This window comes from Nyctereutes procyonoides, unplaced genomic scaffold (genome assembly GCF_905146905.1).
Source record: "Nyctereutes procyonoides isolate TBG_1078 unplaced genomic scaffold, NYPRO_anot_genome, whole genome shotgun sequence".
In the NCBI taxonomy this organism is placed as follows: domain Eukaryota; kingdom Metazoa; phylum Chordata; class Mammalia; order Carnivora; family Canidae; genus Nyctereutes; species Nyctereutes procyonoides.
The window spans coordinates 1,502,340-1,525,214 of NW_026575143.1; the positions used below are offsets into that span (position 1 = coordinate 1,502,340).

Below are 22,875 nucleotides of genomic sequence, written 5' to 3' on the forward strand. Positions count from 1 at the left end.
CAGAAACTGGGCATTTTTTTTGAGCTAAGAAAACGTACCTCAGACTGGACAATGAGAACTCACAAGTCCAGGAAAATGAAGGCAGAGCCCAGCAAGCCCCACGCGGCTCTGTGACGAGACCCGAGACCCGAGACCCGGCGAGCTGAGAGGCGCGGGGGAGGGCGCGGGGGAGGGCGCGGGGGAGGGCGCCGGGGGGACCCGCCTCGCAGCAGCTGCCCAGGCCGGGCCGCACTCTCCGGGCCTGGGGAGCACGACGCGGGCGGCACGTGGGCGACACGCCCCCCCCGCCCCGCGCCCCGCGCCCCCCGCCCCCCGCGGACCCGCGAGGCTGCTGAGGCAGAAGCGGGCCCTGGGACCTGAAGCGCCCAGCACCGACGGGGCATCCCAGGGGAGACCACTCCGTTTCCACCTCCCGGGAGCGGTGGGCGGGCCTGCCGAGCCTGTGGCGGCCGCAGCCACACGTGTGTCTGTGAGGGACACTGGGGGGGGGGAGTGAGCACGCGCTCCTGAGTGTCTCTCCTTACCCGTGTGTCCAGACCCCACGCACGAGTTCAAGTCGGCCGTCTTCCTCCTGCTCGGCTCCAGCCCCGTGTACGCCCCTTCCCTCCTCCGGGAGGGGAGGCCCGGGGCAGCGTGGACACCGACAAGCCCCCGGAGCGGCAGCGTCGCGGGGCAGGAGTCCCGTAGAGAAGCCAACAGAGAGGCGTGCAGGGCAGTGGCGGCCACGCAGGCTAGAGGTGGGGTCCTGCGCAACCCCAAGGACAGCGAGGTCACGGCAGGCCTCTTGGACAGGTGACCTTGGGCACAAGTCTTCAATGAGCGGTGCGTTTCTGGGGGCACATGGTGAAGGAAGTTCCGATTCAGCGAAGGGGCCTACAGTGGGTCGGCCCCGTGTGCCGAGCGCACCCCGACCCAAGGGGGGCGGCAGGACGGAACTACGGGGGAGACGAGACATTGTCTAGAACCGGCCTGCGGGTTCAACAACACAGAGTCTGCACGGCTTTTCTGACGACTGCCTGAGAAGTTCAGCGTTTTCTTTTTAAAAAAGATTTTCATTTATTCGTTTTACAGAGAAAGGGCACACCAGGGGCAGCGCACGCAGGGGCGGAGCGGCGGAGACGGAGAGGCAGGCTCCCCCTGAGCAGGGAGCCCGAAGCGGGCTCCATCCCAAGGCCCTGGGGTCATGACCCCCGCCCAAGGCCGACACTCAGTGACTGAGCCACCCTGGCGCCCCTAGTGTTCTATTTAGGAACCGCACATGTGTTAGTTTCCTAGAGAGGCTGCCACATTGCCACGTGCTGGGCTTGATTCCCTCACAGCTCTGGAGGGTAGGAGTCTCAGGGAGGCAGCAGGGCTGTGTTCTCTCTGAAGACCCCTTCCTTGCCTCTTCCAGCCGGCTGGCAAACCCTGTCATTCCTTGCCTACAGCTGTTTGCTCCATCCTCTGCCTCCATTATCACAGGATACTGTTCCTACGTCTCCCTAGGTCTTTCTCCAAATCTCCCTCTTTAGAAGGTCACCAGTCATTGGATTTATGACCCATCCTAATCCAGCATGACTTCATCTTAACTGATTACATCTGCAGTGACCCCATTTCCCAATAAAGTCACATTTGCAGGTTTTGGACTGGCATGAATCTGGGGGAGGTAACCATAGCATGTTTCTTGACAGGTTTTCTTCCCTAATGAGGACAGTGAAAAGCCATGTAACAGGCTAGTTAAAAATGAGCTCTGGAGTCAGGCTTTCTGGCTCTACAAGTCTGACCGTGTGCCCAGAGCAAGGTTTCCTCCTCTGTAAGCCTAAGCATCTGCATCTGGGAATAACAGCAGTTGCCCTGAAACCGTGATGAGGATTTGATGAATTAAACTATGCTAGATGCTGAAGCTACTGGGCATCCTATTTTTGTTCTTGGATAGGTTGTAATTTGATAGTTTTGGAGGGGCACCTCTTTTCCACCATATTCTCTAACTGGTTACTGCCGGTGATTTGGTAAACTATCACATACCTTTTGGACCTTCTAACCACCTTCTTAACCTCCTGATCTTCTAACCACCATCCTACTAAATTCTCATTGTTTTCCAGTGGTTTCTCTCCATTTTCTTGGTAGCCATCACACTAGCTTTAAGGTCCTCAAAAAACATTAACATGTAACATTAAATGATTGTGGAACTCCATGAATGTCTGCAGGAAGAAATGACATTCCAGAAAGCATGTCTGTTACCGGAGACCGGTTTAGATATTCTGCTTCATGCTCATAACAGGATGAATGTGTGTCTATTTTATTGTCATATCATTTGATCCAGACCAAATCAATTCAGCTTCATGTGGGCAGGCGCCTGTTTCTGTCATCCTGGTGGATTCCCACCGTGTACAATACCTGTAGACAGGTGCTTGGTACTTCTGACTCAACTTCTGAGCAGATCGTCTGCAGTCAAAATGACTGACACAGGAAAGGATGAGATTCGTCCTAGTCATCGTATACGGAGAACCCTATCTCATGAATGTGCTAGTTGTTTTTTTTCCAGGTCTAATCAATGAAGGGCACAGGATTAGTCTTGAATGCCACTCTTTAATCCTGCATTTGAAGTAATTTATTTATATAAACAAAGTTCTTAAAATAAAGACCTCAACCTAAATCATCCACTAAAAGACACAGGAAAGCTTATAGAGATCTGTAAAATCTAAACACCATTCAGTCAGATACTTCTGAACTAATTTCTTATGGTCACAGGTTCTTCCAGAAGACCTTCTACGATTACAACGGACAGCACAGGAGCCAGAATAAATCTTCACCTGAGTGCGTGTGGCAACGTAGACACACAGCACCCTCTAAACATGTTCAATTGAGAGATGAATAAAAGCAGACCATGTCAATGCTGACCACTGAACTCTTGAAGCTTCTAACGGAAAGTGGCTCAGTATTCCTTTAGCAGCTTCACACATACAACGTAAGAAAATCAAACAGGAAAACTGGAAAGGAAGTCAGCTGAACTGGTCAGGTCCACAATCCATCACCCGTTTTGTGACTACAAAGCACACTTCTACAATTCCCTCACTGTCCTGAGGCCAGGGGCGGGGGTGGGGGAGGTGGGGGAGTAATTTGTTTTTAGATATAGTAAAGACTCTGCATTCAGTAACAGCAAATCGTGGTCTTAATGAAGTTCTATATAGGATTTTCCTCACAATCTATATAGTTTAAAAAATAAATCTTCTCAAATATCCTTTTCCAGTTTCAGCCTGAGGGCATGTCTCCTATTTCTCATCTTTTTCAACAAGGATATGGGCTTTCTCTGGTTGGCCTTTCCAAAGATGGTCCATGTTTCTAAGATCCACCCAACACAGTCTTGAGATGTTGACGCCAATGAAACCAAAGGGGATAAAGTCATTAAAATAATATAGGGCATCAATATAAAGATGACAAGCTCTGATAGGTCTTGTAACATCTCAATAAGAGGCTTCTAAGAAGTGTTCAATACTTTTTGAACTGCTCAAGACTCCCAAGAATAATAATACGTTCACACACAACATCCATAAAACCTGTTGAATTTTATCTCAATATAATATTCAAAAAAATGCAGCAGGAAGGCACTATTTGTTCTATGTATTTATTTATTTATTTAACACTTATTAAGTACCTACAATGAACCAGGAATTATATTTTATTGTTTAAAAAATTCAAAGCTGTAAAATATGGCCCCAGGTGAGAGGTTACCAAAAGCAGCCGGAAAGGATCAAAATCACTCACTCCCAAAATTCTGCTTTGCAGCTTAGCTAAGGATCAACCTCAAGATGGAGATGCCCCCGCCAAAGACCGAGAAGGAGCTCGGGAGAGCCAGCCCAGGAGAGGAGCCAGATGATGGGTAGGAGGCTCTGACACCAGCCTCACCTAGTGCATTAAGGCATAGGCGCACATCTCGGATCTTGGTAGGATCTCCCACCTTGCCCTCTAATTTGGTTTTAAATCCCTGACTTCTTTCCCTTTTCCCAGTTTAAAAAAAAAAAAAAAAGTAAAATAAAAAAAATTTATTGGGATATATACTTATTCTCCCAATGATTTAATTGTTGTTTAAGTCAAATCTAAAATTAAAGTCAACAAAATGTGTGGTTTTCTTCATCCTCCATTAATGATGAGAACCGTCCTTTCAAAAACTACACTAAGACAATGTCATCCTAAATAGCAATCCGGCTTTAACTGTAGGGCATTGAATCACCTTGAAACAAATTACAGTCACTATGATTAACCAATAGGTACTGTACTGGGTATTGTTGGGCTTTCTTTTTGGCAAACTTAGAACAAACCAGAGAACAAAATTTAAGTCTTCATCATCATGTAGAAAAATAAAGTAAACCTAAAGTATATACCTATGTGTCAAGTGATTCATACTGCAAAAGTAAAACTAAAATCTACACTTACAGCAAAATTTTAAAAATCCTTAGTGCAAGAAACATAACCAATTAATACAGATCAATACTTATTAATGAGTATGGAAAATCTTCCTATACAGAGGTAGAGTCCAGTGCACAAGGTTAAAACAATATTCAATAGTCTAAACAAGACTGAGTCAAGGTTTTACGGAATCCACGTTAAGTTTTAAGTTATCAGACTGTATGTACATACATACAATAAATAGACTATACAATTTTTTAAAGTAGTTTAATAAACTCCACAAAATAATAGCAGATGCATTGAAGTATTTACATAATTCAATTTTCAAATCTCTCTCATTCAAATAAAAGGGATAAAAATAAGCTTTCTGCTTTAAAGGCAGCAGAACCTCTTTCCTGAAATGGATTGGTAAAATAAGATACTTTACATGAGAGGAACTAATTTATGCTTGAGAGGTATTCATATTCAGCTAAGAAAATATGTCCCTTTTTAAGCTATATAGATTAGGGAATATAAAATATTTTCTACATTTTTAGATCTCTATTTAAAGTTCTAAATCCAACTCTTACTTGAAGAGAGAAGCTCATTTTGGTACCCATACAGAGTATATCACACCATTATAATGGAAAGATAATTAACTTTTCAGATTCTGCGTGTTTGCTTTTGAAAGTTTAGGCCAGAAAGAACCTGACGGTATTTCTGGTCCAAACAATTGTTTACACGATACAAATTTCATTGAAATCTAACTAGCATTGCACTTCTGGCCCAGGGATCTTGGGATTTCAACTTTTTGAGCCCCTTCTATCTCCGAAGTACGTTTCATCAGAAGCAGGCATGTTGGAGGCGTATGACTTTAGGGGACCCAAGACTAATAAGATTTCAAAGTTTTCCACATTCACATAGCAGGAAGATGAAACACAGAGTATCTGCTGCCATTTCCCTTGCAGAGGCTTGAAAAGGGAAAAAAACTCAGAAGCCTGTCATTGTGACCCAAGAAAATATGCAAAAACCCAGAGCACTCTATGCTTCACTGATTCAGATTCTTAGACTTGATACCAAATTTACTCTGATATTCTATCATTAACCCTTTTATTTTACTTGATATAGAAGATTCTCATCTAGCCCATCAGGAAATTAGGAGAGTCAGAAAATGAAGAAGTACAGTCCTAATTAATGAAGCATAAACCTTCACAGTTTGAATTTTGTGTAATTTCTCTAAACACCCACAATGAAAACGCAAGTTGAGTTTTTTATTCAATCGTCCTGTGAAAAATACCTCAGTCAATAGTAACATTTTGTCCTTCAATGATTTTCCACTGGAATAACCCACCCCCCTTGTTTTTTTTTTTTAATTTTAGATTTTTAAAAATTTTTATACAAATAGACTAACTTTGATTTAAAGTAAACATATAAAAGTTGAGAAGAATATTGCTTGCAACAATGGACACGGACATAGAGGAGTGAACTGGGCTGGGGATACAGAGAGAGGCGGCTCCTGCTCAGTAACCACAGGCAAACACCTAGCACTGGAGGAAAACTTCTACCAGAGGACACGCTCCGTGGCATACTGTTCCTTCAGCCCATAGAATCTGATTGATTTATAATTACGATTTCAGGTCAGAGGCAAAAAAAAAAAAAACAACTGCGAGAAAATTGGAAGACACAAGCACCCATATGATCTAGAATTTTCTTGGGGTGAGGAATAAGGACGGAAAGGATTACTTTTGGTTCAGTACTACAGTCAAGTTAATTTTGCCACCGTTGAAGAAAAACTATATAAAATAAAGGTGTACAGAAATATAACAAGCGCATCCCACTTGTAAGGAAGAAAGCTCAGAAGACAGCTCGCAGGAATAGTGCACAGAGAAATGACCAGTACTATTTATTTGGATGTCTGTGCCATGGTGGGTACAAACTATATCCTCTGCTCTGTGGGACCAAAACCAAAACAATAAAAACAAACAAAATCCCCCAAATCCCAAAAAAGCAGCTAGAAGGAATGCAAGAAGTCTTACAGAACATACTGATCCAAACGGAGGTGGATAAACGCAGGACTCTTGTCTTTAATGCACATCCGACTTTGTTATCTATGGTTGTGTCTCTCCATCATACTCATCTATCGACCAGATGGGGACATAAGAAATGGCCAAGCCATTTGACCTTTTCCCTGCCTCTACACGACTTCCCTTTCCCTTTGTTTCCTTCTCCAGGATGAGAGTCTTTTTCCTCCACGAGGGAGTGCTGTTAATGACGACGGGGAAAGGCATGGAACGGGGTCTCCGGAACACTGATGTTGCTTCCCTCGAGGCCTAGTTGTGTGAGGGCCACACAGCGTGGAGACGGTCATCAAGGTAGCCTGACAAAGCTATCAATTTCAATTTAAAAAGAAAAGGAAAGGAAAACAAAACCAAAACCACCCCAAGTCTGTCTTTTCTCACACTAGAGGAGAAACTGAGGGATGGTGTGGCCTCCAGAAAGCCCCCTCCTCCCCATGGTTAGGAGATGATGGCCGGGGACCACCTCGGCAGAGTCAGATTGTCAGCACTCGCTGACCGCTTCCTCATGGGTCTACGCAGGTCCTTGTACTTGTCCTCGCAGAGGCGAGAGATGGCCTAAGGGGCAGAAGAGAGACAGTTCAGGTCAGGACCATCCTGCAGGCACCCTCCCTCCCTCACTGCTGGGGACCCCATGGACAGCACTGCTCAGAGTTCACATGCTGCGGCCCAGTCCTGTGCCCTCACAGGGGGGCTTGCAGACACAGGCCCCATCTCCCTGTGCTGACTCTGAAAATCACCTCAAAAAATGGGAGACGACTATAGAGTGTTGCCTGGGCTCAGCCAGACCCAGGTTCAAGGCTGGTGAGCCGCTCAGGGCCACAAGCCAGGCCTATGTCTCCATCGAGTCCCGCACCCTTGTCTGCACACGGGGTGAAGAGCACCCACCCGGCATGGCTATCGTCATGCCCCAGGGCTCTGTGCTATAGAGAGTGCTCAGAACATCACTTGGCAGCAATTATGTGAGACCAAGTCACAGCAGGTAGAAGTCTAGTGAAGAACGAAACTGGGCAGGAAATGTAGCACAGGGAACATGGGGACCATCCACATGTCCTCACAGTCTCGACTAAAGACAGAGAGACTCTGGTGGGAGTGCCTCAGCCAGGAGCAAGGCTCGGCCTTCCCCGGGGCTCAGAGCCCAGCCATGGCTCTTTCGGGGCTGCTGCTGGGTGCAGGTTGGGAGCACGTGATGACAGATGCTGAGCCAGTCACTCACTCCAAATGCCCTAGCCTTCTGTCAAAATGACCCAGGGGTGAGGCTGACTTCACTCATGATGATACAAAAAGGAAGTCTTCTAACTTGTACACAATTCAAGCAATAGGCCAGGGGTGAGGCAGGGGCTAGGGAAACAGATACGGTACCCACCTACCATGAAGTCATCATCAGGGACAAAGACACAAAAGTGGTGTACCTGATGACATCACCATGGCTCTCATGGGGATGATGACAGTCATCCTTCCAGCTGCTCTCTCTGCTTCACCTTGAACTCACTCTGTGATCTCTTTCCCCATACTTTCCTCTCCCCTCACCCACTCTGCTCTGGGCCTCACCTCCTCTGGCCCCCATCACCTGAGCTGGCTCCCACTGTGGGTTCTGAAGCAGCTCCTTCCCTCAGCCACAGGTTTCTGCAAGAGTCCTCATGCCACCAAAGCCTACTCAGTGAGGCTCCTGATGACAGCAACCCCTACCCTATTGCTTCTTTTTTACTCACCTTCTAATATATGAGCCAGTTTATGTACTATGTTTACTCCAGAAGGGCAAAGTCTATCAATTTTGTTCATGATAGTGCCTGGTAACCAGGGCCTGGTATCAGAGGACACTGAGCAAATATGTGTAAGTATGTGTCGAGTGGATGTGTAAGTACCAATTAAGATTGCACATAACAGAGGCACGCACATATCAGGGCAAGGCCAAAGTACTGGAAAAATAAGGCACTGGTACCGGTTCGCATTCATTTTCCAAAACCTACAACTGCACTTTACACAACAACTCCAGGGGCAGCAGGGAAGGGGCACTAGAGGAGAGATAGGAGCTCCAAAGGACAGGTGAATGAGGGCAGGAGATAGGCTACAGCACTGGGCACCCCTTGTGTGAAATACGTTTCATACACATGATCCAGGTGACATACTTAAAGAGAAAAATCACATTCCTTACAGACATTAGAGCAATGACTTTTTAAAGTAAGTTATTTTCATTTATTTAAACTTGTTGAGATAACTGTCGTTTCTCAGCTTATAACCAGTACACGGTCTGAGTGTAATATTAGTGTAATATTATATTGAGTTAGTAATGCACTACCTTATTAGGGATTTCATTATGCAAACTCTTAGCTTTAATCCCACCTTCGGCATGCATACAGAGATGTGACTTGATTTCAAGGAGAAATGACCAGGCTAATGAAAAGATACCGTGCACCTGCTTGGCTCCATACTCTACCCTGTGACCCACACACACCTACTTGGCCATCTGGCGGCATATCTGGGAACATACAGAACTTCAGGTAATAGCCACTTCTAATGTGTCTCACCCCCCTTGCCTCCATGATGGGGTTCAAACTTGGACTAATGGAGACGCTGGGGTCTGGAAAATAAGGAAATCCCATCTCTTAGAAATTACTTCAGAGAAGTGCAAGCTGCTCTTGCAGATAGTGCTTCTGTCTGGCCCTACAGAAGAAGGGTCTGCATCTCAGTAAGCTCCGACTCTCAGGGGAAGAGAGAATGGTTATGTCAGGACTACGGTCTTCCTCTGCCCAGCGAGCCTGTGGAGCCAACTTGGGTAACCTGCCAGAGCTGACAGCAAACACCAATGACCCCCAGCTCAGCCAGCCTGTGTGCCCACAACTCGGCTGAGCTGTACCCCTAGACACCCTTCCTCAGAGAACCATAGACCTGCCTCCCTGCAGGTCTGCAGATGCTGCCAGGAGCTGCGCGCTCCTCAGCTTGGCACCAGAGGAACCACTGGGCACCAGGGCTTCCAGAGCCTGCTGCTCAGGCTGAAACAGGGGGCCCAGCCACGGAGAAATCAAACACACAAATTTCATGTGTGTGCTCAAGATACTCTGACAACACCCGCCTCGGAGCACATCCTTCAGTGGAAGGGTTTTCCACTTCTTGCTCAAGAGAACTGGGAGACTAAAATGAGCAGCTGCTTCCTAATGGCCAGCACACAATTACAGCAGAGCGACGGAGTTCTGAAAACCTCACGGGGTTATTTTAAACAGGGCTCAATAATCCAGTCTATTCCACAGTTTTACTAAGTTTCTTCTTGGGATTAGCATGTTACTTATTTTTTACAATTTTATTTAAAATTTTGACTTTCTTAAGCTTGCAATCCATAATAATCTCTTTCCCTCTACCTCTAGACGTTGTGTGATTCATAGCTACTAACACTATCAGACCACCACTCTAGCCATCTTGACCCTGTACTGAATAAGGGGATACCATGTCACTAAGATTGGACAATAAGACAGCACAGACCTCTTGGGTCGCACCAAGCTCGGGACATGACTGTACCATCTACTGCTTTGATCAAAGGGTCTATGGGATGAGACCACAACCGTGGTAACGGCAGAGGTACAAAGGGCCTTAGCACTCCTGCTCTGGAGGAAGGGGTTTCAGGAGTGATCCTCCTTGTCACCCCACCACTTTTTATCTGGTCAACAACAGTCAAACAGGAAGAGCTAGGTGCAGATATCACACTGAGCTATATATACAAGTTATGAACATGAAAGTTACACAGCTTAACAGTGAAGGCCCTAAATCCAGACCAAAACCAATGGGGCTGGCCCCAGCTCTAACTGGACTGTGGAGAAAAGATTTTGAAAAACATAAAAAAATAAAAAGCAGAGTATAACCCTTTGGGATTTCCAGTCATTAGGCTCATCTGGTATCTTTTTTCCTTATAAAAGTGCATGTTGAGAAATACTATTTTGTATAAGCTTATTTTTTAAAAAACAGGCCTCTTTTTTTAAGATTTTAATAGAATCGATGCACACTAAATAAAAACATATTAAGGTTATTAAAATATGATTGTATGAATTATAAATCCACTAAATTAATCGACTAACTCTAAATCCAAGGCAGCCTGTCTTATTTTACAACAACACGCAGTGGGAGAAATTGGCACTGTGACCTCACACCTCCAGGACACGCACATGATGCACCTGCAATAGCACATCACAAACTAGGATGTTAAAGCATCTTACCTCAAGCTTGTGAGCCCTCTCCCTGCTCAGGGGCTCCAAGGGAAAGCTCAGGTTGTTTGCTTCTGCCAGAGAACGAAGATCAAAATAATACTTGGCATAAACACTGGAAGGAACATTGATGTTGAACTGGAGCAGTTCCAGAAACTGCCGCTCTAGTTCATTCCTGCAAAGCAAAGACAAAAATAGCACGTGTTTAGCTGCCGGTATCAAGCTCCGTGCCCTGCTAAGGCAAGCTGCTAGAGACCAGACTCCGGAAAATTGCAACCTCCAGGGAGGAAAGCTATCTAATTAATTGCCTGATTGGACCCCAGAGTTGCAGTTTAACCACCAAATTGTTGTTAAAAGCTGAATGATCAAGTGCCCAGAAGGATGAGGCCTGATTAATTGGGATGATCACCTGGCAGTGCTTCAGGGTGAGACCCAACACACACAGCAGGCTCTGGCTACAAAGCTCAGCACGAACCATCAGACTGAGACAGATGAAGCAGTCAACAACTGTCAAGTGGAGTCTGGTGAAAAGTCAAGATAGGAACCCAGAGGAAAAGTCTCTGTTAGACGTAGAGGCCTGTCTTTTCCTCAAGAGCCCTTTCCTACCTCCTGGAAGAAGAGTGGAGGAATTGCTGTAGGGCCTTCCTTAGGCAAAGTAGGACGGAGAGAATGAATCGCAACCCTGGACTCACAAAAAAGGGAACCTCCCAACTCTGAAGAAGGACAGCAGTTGGATTTTCGAAGATGGTGGAGGAGTAGGGTCCTCACCTCATGCGGCCCCACGAACTTACCTAGATAATTTTCAAATCATCTGGAACACTTACTAATTCGACCTGAGATTTAAAGGGAGAACAGCCGGAATGCTACAGAGAGAAGGGTTCTCGCTTCTAGCAAGGTAGGAGGGGGGGGGGCTGGGGCCGGGCAGGGGCGAAAGCCTCCGGGACAGGAAAGCCCAGGCCCCGAGAAGCGGGAACTTGAAAAATCCGCACCGGGTTGTTCCCGGACGAAAAGGCGCTTAGCAGGGAAATCTGGCAGAACCAGCAGAGGGGCAGTAGTGGAGCCTCCAGGCTCCCGGAGTCACTAACAGAGGAGGCGCCCCGGGGGGGGCACCACACACCGCGGGCCGAGCTCGGGAAAGGGCTGGAGCGCGCCCGGGGGGCCTCGGGGAGAAGCTCCGGCGGTGGCCCTGGACCGAGGGGGCTGCGCCTGCTGCCTTCGGGAGCCGCGGCCCGGGGAGTGCGATTCCAGCAGCGCAGGCCCCGGATCCCAGGGCGCTGGGGGACAGAGTCAGCGATCCTGCGCTCCCCCTGGAACGGGAGGAGGTGGGGAGGACACAGGACAGCGAGGACTCTCCTGCTGCTGGGCGCCCTGTGGGTTGTGTAGATGGTGCCCCCGCGCCGGCCCAGGAGCATCTAGGCCAGTGTGGACTGGGAGACGGCGGGAGTCACTGCGGGAAGCTGATACCAGGGCTGGAGACCTGGCCGCCGCCAGTGCTGTTGTACCTCCTTGTTTCACCCTGTGCCTAAGAGGGGTGGGGCCACCAGGGGACAGAAGCCTCAGGGAGTAAACAGCTCCCACTGAACCCAAAACCCGGCAGGGGGTGGGGCAGCTCCCACAGGTGCACACACCTGAGGATCAGCACAGCAGGCCCCTCCCCCAGAAGACCAGCTGGAAGGACAGGGGAAGAACAAGTTCTTGACCTAGCAGCGCTGAAAAGCTCCAGGGGAAGTCTAGGGATTTACAGTACATAAACCAGAGGGTACCCTTCCTTCCCCCACCCTACACCAAGCAGAAGAAAAATAAAGATTCGAGCAGAACTCAATGAAATAGAGACCAGAAGAACTACAGAACTATAGAACAGATCAACAAAACCAGGAGTTGGTTCTTTGAAAGAATTAATAAGATAGATAAACCATTAGCCAGCCTTATTAAAAAGAAAAAAAGACTCAAATTAATAAAATCATGAATAAGAAAGGAGAGATCACTACCAACACCAAGGAAATACAAACGATTTTAAAAACGTATTATGAACAGCTATACGCCAATAAACTAGGCAATCTAGAAGAAATGGACGCATTCCTGGAAAGCCACAAACTACCAAAACTGGAACAGGAAGAAATAGAAAACCTGAACAGGCCAATAACCAGGGAGGAAATTGAAGCAGTCATCAAAAACCTCCCAAGACACAAAAGTCCAGGGCCAGATGGCTTCCCAGGGGAATTCTATCAACGTTTGAAGAAGAAACAATACCTATTCCACTACAGCTGCTCCTAAGGATAGAAAGAGATGGAATACTTCCAAACTCCTTTCATGAGGCTAGCATCACCGTAATTACAAAACCAAAGACCCACCTAAAGGAGAATTCTGGATCAATATCCCTGATGAACACAGATGCAAAAATTCTCAACAAGATAGTAGCCAACAGGATCCAACAGTACATTAAGATAATTCACCATGACCAAGTGGGACTTATCCCCGGGATGCAAGGCTGGTTCAACACTCATAAAGCAATCAACGTGATAGATCATATCAACAAGAGAAAAAAACAAGAACCATATGATCCTCTCAATAGATGCAGAGAAAGCATTTGACAAAATACAGCATCGTTCCTGATCAAAACTCTTTAGAGCGTAGGGATAGAGGGAATGTTCCTCAGCATCTTAAAAGCCATCTACGAAAAGCCCACAGCAAATATCATTCTCAATGGGGAAAACTGACAGCCTTTCCCCTAAGATCAGGAACATGACAGGGATGTCCACTCTCACCACTGCTATTCAGTATACTACTAGAAGTCCTAGCCTCAGCAATCAGGCAACAAAGAGAAATAAAAGGCATTCAAATTGGCAAAAAAAGAAGTCAAACTCTCCATCTTCGCAGATGATATGATTGCTAGAACTCAGACAGCAATTCAGCAGTGTGGCAAGATACAAAATCAATGCACAGAAATCAGTGGCATTTCTATACACTAACAATGAAACTGAAGAAAGAGAAATTAAGGAGTCAATCCCATTTACAATTGCACCCAAAAGCATAAGATACCTAGGAATAAACCTAACCAAAGCGGTAAAGGATCTATACCCTAAAAACTACAGAACACTTCTGACAGAAATTGAGGAAGAAACAAAGAGATGGAAGAACAATCCACGCTCATGGATTGGCAGAATTAATATTGTGAAAATGTCTATGCTACTCAGGGCAATTTACACATTCAGTGCAATCCCTATTAAAATACCATGGACTTTTCTTCACAGCATTGGAATAAGTAATCTTAAGATTTGTGTGGAATCAGAAAAGACCCCGAATAGCCAGGGGAATATTGAAAAAGAAAACCAAAGTTGGGGGCATCACAATGCTGGATTTCAAGTTATACTACAAAGCTGTGATCATTAAGACAGTGTGGTACTGGCACAAAAACAGACACATAGATCAGTGGAATAGAAGAGAGAACCCAGAAATGGGCCCTCAACTCCATGGTCAACTAATATTCGGCAAAGCAGGAAAGACTATCCACTGGAAAAAGGACAGTCTCTTCAATAAATGGTGTGGCACAACTGGACAGCCATGTGCAGAAAAATGAAACTGGACCATTCTCTTATACACAAAGGTAAACTCAAAATGGATAAAAGATCTAAATGTGAGACAGGAATCCAACAAAATCCCAGAGGAGAACACAGGCAACACCCTTTTCAACTTGGCCACAGCAACTTCTTCCAAGATACATCCATGAAGGCAAGAGAAAGAAAATAAAAAATGAACTATTGGGACTTCATCAAGGTAAAAAGCTTCTGCACAGCAAAAGAAACAGTCAACTAAACTAAAAGACAACCTACAGAATGGGAGAAGATATTTGCAAAGGACATAGCAGCTAAAGGGCTAGTATCCAAGATCTATAAAGAACTTATTAAACGCAACAGCAAAGAAACAAACAATCCAATCATGAAATGGGCAAAAGATGTGAATAGAAATTTCACCAAAGAAGACATAGACATGGCCAAGGAGCACATGAGAAAATGCTCCGCATCACTGGCCATCAGGGAAATACAAATCAAAACCACAATGAGATACCACCTCACACCAGTGAGAATGGGGGAAATTAACAAGACAGGAAACACCAAATGTTGGAGAGGATATGGAGAAAGGGGAACCCTCCTGCACTGTTGGTGGGCATGGGAACTGGTGCAGCCAGTCTGGAAAACTGTGTGGAGGTTCCTCAGAGTTAAAAATAGACCTGCCCTATGACCCAGCAATTGCACTGCTGGGGATTTACCCCAAAGATACAGATGCAGTGAAACGGCAGGACCCCTGTACCCCGATGTTTCTAGCAGCCATGTCCACAATAGCCAAACTGTGGAAGGATCCTTGGTGTTCATCAAAGGATGAATGGATAAAGAAGATGTGGTATATACAATGGAATATTACCCCGCCATTAGAAACGATGAATACCCACCATTTGCTTCAACATGGATGGAACTGGAGGGTATTGTACTGAGTGAAGTCAATTGGAGAAGGACAATCATCATATGGTCTCACTCATATGTGGAAAATAAGAAATAGTGAAAGGGACCATAAGGGAAAAAAGGGGAACCGAGTGGGAAAAATTAGAGAAGTTGACAAACTATGAGATACTCCTAACTCTGGGAAACAAAGGATTGCTGAAGGGGAGGTGGGTGGGGGATGGGGTAACTGGGTGATGGGCAATGAGGAGGGTACTTGATGGGATGAGCACTGTGTATTATACTATATGTTGGCAAGTTGAATTTAAAATATTTTTTTAAAAATGAGTCCTTGATTTCAGTCTTTTCCAGTAAAACCCTGGGAAAAGGTTGGGGGAACAGTGGCTCCTGGGTTCCCCTCTCTAGGGAGGAGCAGTGTGGGGTATCACAGGATGCTCAGAGCTCTGCACTGAGCACTGTGCTAATCTCCTGTCCTTAGCTAGTGTTCCTTTCCTGGCAGACACAACCTGAACCACTCCTTGGAGCTCCTTAGCAGAGAGAGGATTCCCAAGTTTCAGATGGAAAACTTTATGTCCTGTTTGGTGGTGTTTCCAGGTGTCCTTCCATCCCCCTCTGCAGCCTTCTCTTCGACCTTGCCTACGTACTAACATCCCAGTGTGACCTTCGTGACATTTCTGAGCCCAGGTTCATCTCCAGGTAAAGAATCATCCAACAGTCAGGAACTTGACTTGGAGTCCCTTCCACCTTTAGACGGTGGGGTTCTGGCTGGGAGGGTGGCTGACCCTGTGGACAAATGGCTGGGAACACAGGCTGAAGAACCTTTTAAGACAAGTGTCACTGAAACTTGTGGATGGAGCACTCGTGGCCACCAGCGTCAGTCAGATTTTAGATTCAGACCGACGCTGTGAGGCAGGACAGGGCTATGGACCAGTCTTCGTCACTTTCTGTCTTGCCAACAGAAGTGGTCACACTGTCTCGCCTAATGATGGGAAAGGGGATGATGAACTTTGATAGGCAGAAATGCTGTTAAAATAATTACACTTCGGGGATCTCTGGGTGGCGCAGCGGTTTGGCGCCTGCCTTTGGCCCAGGGCGCGATCATGGAGACCGGGGATCAAATCCCACGTCGGGTTCCCGGCGCATGGAGCCTGCTTCTCCCTCTGCCTGTGTCTCTGCCTCTCTCTCTCTGTGACTATCATAAAATAAAAAAAAAAAAAATCTTAAAAAAAATAAAATAATTACACTTCAGAGTTGGCTTGTTTTTGTTTTTCAATGACCTTCTAAGAGTTGTTTTATATGTAAACAAATCTCAAATATGGAGAAGCCAAGAGACTTGTCTCAGTGCTGCGTAACAGATAGAGACACAGCAGAGACCTCAGACCCTCCATGGGTAGAGGGTGCCTGGCAGAAAATTTACTACTGGTTAAACACTTTTAAGTGTACAGTTCTGTGGCATTAAGTACATGCCCATTGCTGTGCCACCATCACCAACCAGAAACTGTGCATCTATTAAATAATCAGTCCCCGAGTCCTACTCCTTCAGCCCCTGGCAGCCATCATTCTGCTTTGTGGCTATGAATTTCACTACTCTGGAGGCCTCGTCTAGGTGGAATCACACAATTTTCGTCTTTCTGTGAGTAGCTGATTGCACTTAGCATAGTGTCCTCAGTTCATCTGTGTAGTAGCACATAGCAGAATTTCCTTCCTTCCAGTCCATGTACATACTCTGTTTCTCCACCCACCCATAGATACACACTTGGGACACTTGCACTCCTGCTGCTTGTCTGTTGCGAATGATGCTGCCGTGAGCATGGGTGTTCAGATGTCTCCGTGAGCCCCTGCTTTCCCTTCTTTTGCGTGTATACCCAGAAGTAGGACTGTTGGTGGCTGGTTTTTAAAGTGAACCAGTTTTTCTAGAAAAGCAGATAGATGATAAATGTTTACTCCGTTTTAGATGCCCCTTCACAAGTTGCTGAATTGTGCTAATTTAGTTGGGTTTCTTTACAATTTTGATCTAATATCCATATTTCTGAATATATGTTTTATTTATTGACTTGAGTTTATTTCTTATAAAACTTTAATCAGAACAATTTTCTCATGATTATTCACTTGAGGGCAGTAAATCCATCAAGCATCACTGTTAGTATTTCTTATAATTTATCATGCACCAAGCTGTCACATGACCCCGTAAGATGTATTACTGTGGTTTGGAAACTCCGATTTTGGGAGTTATTTTATTCGCTAAATCTTTCCTTAATTAGAGAGCACATCAGCTCTGAAGTCCGTATTTTCCTCAGAGCTTAAAAAAAAAAAAAAAAAAAGTAAGAAAAGTTGGTTGTTTTCTCCAAGGAACTTTGGGGAAAATGCCACCTTGTTCAAAAACAGATTCCTCTTGACTTTAGTCAGAGTGTTTACCCTCTACAAAAGGTATCTAGATGCCTTTTGGGACAGGATTAACAGACTCACTCTATCAAAACGGCAAGGTTTTCTTAGCATTAGGAGAGTAAGACTGTGGTGGCACCTCTGCCCCCGGGAGGACTCCTAGCACATTTGTTTTGGCACTTGAGGCCTTAACAGTATTTTTGACACTCTTGTTTTATAAAATCTTAGCTGAAGTCCAGTATTTCACAGGATGATCTCTTGTTAAGTCTCATTTAAAGGAGGCATAAATAAAAGTATTTACAGTAAAAATTATCCCAAATAAGTCAGTAGTTTAGAGTCATTTTAAGAGTCTTTTAAGAATTTAAGTCATCTAAGAGTTTTTTAAGAATAAAGTTTAGCACGATATGCACATTTGGAGCTCATCTCCTTTCACTAGACTGTTTGGAAACAGCAAGTTATGCTGTTTCTCTGATGAGGAGACCTGAATGTGACTTCTCAGTCTTCCCATCTGAGGACCACAAATCTTCTATAGCAACTCTCATTGGCTCAGTACTTTGTCTTTCTAAAGCCACCTCCTCAATGTTACCCAGGGCAATTTACACGTTTAAGGCAATCCCTATCAAAATACCATGGACTTTCTTTAGAGAGTTGGAACAAATTATTTTAAGATTTGTGTGGAATCAGAAAAGACCCCGAATAGCCAGGGGAATTTTAAAAAAGAAATCCATAGCTGGGGGCATCACAATGCCAGATTTTAGGTTGTACTACAAAGCTGTGGTCATCAAAATAGTGTGGTACTGGCACAAAAACAGACACATAGATCAATGGAACAGAATAGGGAACCCAGAAGTGGACCCTCAACTTTATGGTCAACTAATATTTGACAAAGGAGGAAAGACGATCCACTGGAAAAAGACAGTCTCTTCAATAAATGGTGCTGGGAAAATTGGACATCCACATGCAGAAGAAGGAAACTAGACCACACTCTCTTGCACCATACACAAAGATAAACTCAAAATGGATGAAAGATCTAAATGTGAGACAAGATTCCATCAAAATCCTAGAGGAGAACACAGGCATCACCCTTTTTGAACTTGGCCACAGTAACTTCTTGCAAGATTCATCCATGAAGGCAAGAGAAACAAAAGCAAAAATGAACTATTGGGACTTCATCAAGATAAGAAGCTTCTGCACAGCAAAGAAACAGTCAACAAAACTCAAAGACAACCTACAGAATGGGAGAAGATATTTGCAAATGACCTATCAGATAAAGGGCTAGTTTCCAAAATCTATAAAGAACTTATTAAACTCAACACCAAAGAAACAAACAATCCAATCATGAAATGGGCAAAAGACATGAACAGAAATCTCACAGCAGAAGACAGACATGGCCAACAAGCACATGAGAAAATGCTCTGCATCACTTGCCATCAGGGAAATACAAATCAAATCCACAATGAGATCCCACCTCACACCAGTGAGAATGGGGGATATTAACAAGACAGGAAACCACAAATGTTGGAGAGGATATGGAGAAAGGGGAACCCTCCTGCACTGTTGGTGGGAATGTGAACTGGTGCAGCCACTCTGGAAAACTGTGTGGAGGTTCCTCAAAGAGTTAAAAATAGACCTGCCCTACGACCCAGCAAATGCACTGCTGGGGATTTACCCCAAAGATACAGATGCAATGAAATGCCGGGACACCTGCACCCCGATGTTTCTAGCAGCAATGTCCACAATAGCCAAACTGGAAGGAGCCTCGGTGTCCATCGGAAGATGAATGGATAAAGAAGATGTGGTTTATGTATACAATGAAATATTACTCAGCCATTAGAAACGACAAATACCCACCATTTCCTTTGACGTGGATGGAACTGGAGGGTGTTATGCTGAGTGAAATAAGTCAATTGGAGAAGGACAAACATTATATGTTCTCATTCATTTGGGGAATATAAATAATAGTGAAAGGGAATAGAAGGGAAGGGAGAAGAAGTGTGTGGGAAATATCAGAAAGGGAGACAGAACATGAAGACTCCTAACTCTGGGAAACAAACTAGGGGTGGTGGAAGGGGAGGTGGGCGGGGGTGGGGGGTGGGGGTGACTGGGTGATGGGCATTGAGGTAGGCACTTGATGGGATGATCACTGGGTGTTATTCTATATGTTGGCAAATTGAACACCAATAAAAAGTAAATTTATAAATAATAATAATAATAAAGCCATTCCCTCTTGCTCAAATCCTGGCCTGCCTTCCCCGCCACCTCCGTGCTCCTGTCCCGCAGGATGGACGCAGCAGGATGAGATTAGGACAGAGTCCTCTCAGTGTCTGATGACTTAGTGAAGTGACCCACCAGAAGCAGACCAAGACTCAGGTCCACAGAGGGGACAGGATGGTGCTATGTTAGTTTGAGGCTACAAAATATTCAGGTTCCTGCATGTGGGGCCAGATCCAAGAGGCTCCATGTTCAGTAGGGTCACTGGAGGTGGGGTTCAGGTGAGGCCTGGCACCTGGGACAAGGTTCATTTATCAGCCTTCAGACTCACTCACAGGAGATGGTGACAGGGATCCTGCCAGGAATACCCTGCCCCAACCCTCATTCCTCCCCACCAGAGCTCTACAGTTCTAAACTCAGTTCATCTCTGACTTCTCTAAGAAGCCTTCCTCAATCTCTCCAGCCAAGTTGAGCTGGTCTTCTCCATTCAGTCAGGGTAATTCTTGAGCGACTAAGTGTATGTCAGGTACTGTAATGGGGGCCAGGTGTTGCAGTTTCCAGCTGTGAGGAGACAAGTAGGGGAGACTGATTGAAGGGGACACTTACAGTGGAGTGTGATAGAGGGCTATGTAGTGTGTTTGGGAGCACAGGGTGTTTCATGGGGAAGGTGATGCTAAACCTGCATGCCTGACCTAGGACCAGTGCTCAACAAGTAGATCCATCGCTGAGAACTTTTCTCCCTCTAGGTACTAACTGTCAAGAAATGAACCTGATCTAAAAGATAATTGACATGGGGAAGTTCTCCAAATAGAAGTTTTAAAATTTATTTTGGCTACCCATCATTCATTTCCATCAAACTATAAGTGGGTTGGCCAAATGGATCGTAATACCTGTGTGGCTCCTTTACTGACCAGTCTCTGGAGGTCAGTGGTTCTAGAAGTTTGGGCTGGGGCCAGAAGCATTAGCATCCCATGGGAGATTGTTAGAAAGTCACATTCTCTGGCCCACCCCAGACCTGCTGAACTGGAGACTGGGGTGGGCTCAGCAATATGTGTCTTAGCAAGCCCTCCATGTAATTGGATGCATATTCACATGTGGGAACTACTGCTCTTTTTTTTTTTTGTATATTCTTTAATTGGAGTTCGATTTGCCAACATATAACACCCAGTGCTCATCCCATCAAGTGCCCTCCTCAGTGCCCATCACCCAGTTACCCCATCCCCCACCCACCTCCCCTTCAGCAACCCTTTGTTTCCCAGAGTTAGGAGTATCTATCTCATAGTTTGTCACCTTCTCTAATTTTTCCCACTCGGTTCCCCTTTTTTCCCTTATGGTCACAATGCCAATTCCTCCCACTGTGTGTTGTTATAAAATAAGACAGGCTGCCTTGGATTTAGAGTTAGTCGATTCATTTAGTGGATTTATAATTCATACAATCATATTTTAATAACCTTCTTAATATGTTTTTACTTAGTGAGCATCGATTCCATTAAAATCTTAAAAAAAGAGGCCTGTTTCAAGGTCTTTTCTGATTCCATATAAATCTTAAGATTACTTATTCCAACGCTGTGAAGAAAGTCCATGGTATTTCAATAGGGATTGCACTGAATGTGTAAATTGTCCTGAGTAGCATAGACATTTTCACAATATTAATTCTGCCAATCCATGAGCATGGAATGTTCTTCCATCTCTTTGTTTCTTCCTCAATTTCTTTCATAAATGTTCTGTAGTTCCTTTACCGCTTTGGTTAGGTTTATTCCTAGGTATCTTATGCTTTTGGGTGCAATTGTAAATGGGATTGACTCCTTAATTTCTCTTTCTTCAGTCTCATTGTTAGTGTATAGGAATGCAGCTGATTTCTGTGCATTGATTTTGTATCCTGCCACATTGCTGAATTGCTGTATGAGTTCTAGCAGTCTGGGGGGGGAGTTTTTCGGGTTTTCTACGTACAGTATCACGTCATTTGTGAAGAGGGTGAGTTTGACTTCTTTTTTGCCAATTTGAATGCCTTTTATTTCTAAGACTTCTAAGACTTCTAGCCTCACAAAATGGTGAAAGTGGATATCCCTGTTGTGTTCCTTATCTTAGGGGAAAGACCCTCAGTTTTTCCACACTGAGAATGATATTCACTGAAGCACTCCAATATTTATTCCAACGGTAAATCTATGATTTTGTACAGATGCTATAAAATAATTTAAAGCCCCTATCTCCACAAGCGTGGTTCAGCAATACAACCACCTGAATGGCTTCTTGAACACACTGGATCTCATTCCTTCTTTCAATAAAATTTACTGGATGTATGAGTTTGCTAAGGCTGCTATAACAAAATGCCACAAGATTGTCCTTCTCTCTGCTGCCCGTTACCTAATCTCTTCTTATAGGACATATCATTTTGGATTAAGGCCCATTCTAATGACCTCATTTTGACTTAATTACTTCTTTTAGGCACCTTATTTCCAAATATGGTGACATGTTGAGGTACTAGAGATTAGGAACTCACAATATGCAGTTGAGGGAGATGGTACTCAGTCCCTGACACTGTCTTCTAGCCCCCCAAATTCACATCCACCCCACATGCAGAATACATTCACCCCATCCCAACCGCCCAAAAACGCATTCCAGCATCAACTCCAAGTCTAAAACTCTCATCTAAATCTCATCGAAATCAGGTATGTGAGACTAGAGGTATGATTCATCCTGAGGCAAAATTCCTCTCCTGGTGTGAACCGTGAAACCAGAGAAGTTATCTGCTTCCAAAGTACCATGGTCACACAGGCATAGACATTCCCATTACAAAAGGGAGAAATCTAAAAGTAGAAAGGGGTCTTGGGTTTCAAGCAAATCCAAAATCTAGCAGGGCAAATGCATTAGATTTTGTCTTGAGAATAATCTTTGGCTGATGCTCTATCATCCGGCCCTAAGATGGCGGCCCTGCCTCTGGGCCCCCTTAGCCATGGGCAGTAGCCCCACATCCTAGTCAAGGAGAAGGAAGCCTCAGTCCCCACAGACCTGTACCTACTGTGTCTGTGGTCGCAAAGGCAGCCCTGCCAATTTCCAAACTGCCTTCAGTCATTTTCCCTTTTGAAGGATAACATATGACAGCAGGACAGCTCTTCTGTAGAATCCTAGAAGTCTGACAGCCTTCCTTCATTTTGTCCTATCTCTGTCCCTTTCAGTTTAAACTGGCAACATTTT

At 45.0% G+C, this 22,875-nt stretch overlaps 1 protein-coding gene across 1 annotated transcript in view; it reads right to left on the reverse strand.

The window, feature by feature from the left end:
* Positions 1-5,615: 5,615 nt before the first annotated feature.
* Positions 5,616-22,875, reverse strand: part of CCNY (cyclin Y) — a 232,873-nt gene continuing 215,613 nt past the window's right edge. The window contains exons 9-10 of the mRNA XM_055308617.1: positions 10,646-10,808; positions 5,616-6,998 (exon numbers count right to left, since the gene is read on the reverse strand). Of these exons, the coding sequence (XP_055164592.1) occupies positions 6,882-6,998; positions 10,646-10,808 (280 nt within the window). The 3' untranslated portion in view covers positions 5,616-6,881. The remainder of the gene's footprint in view (positions 6,999-10,645; positions 10,809-22,875) is intronic.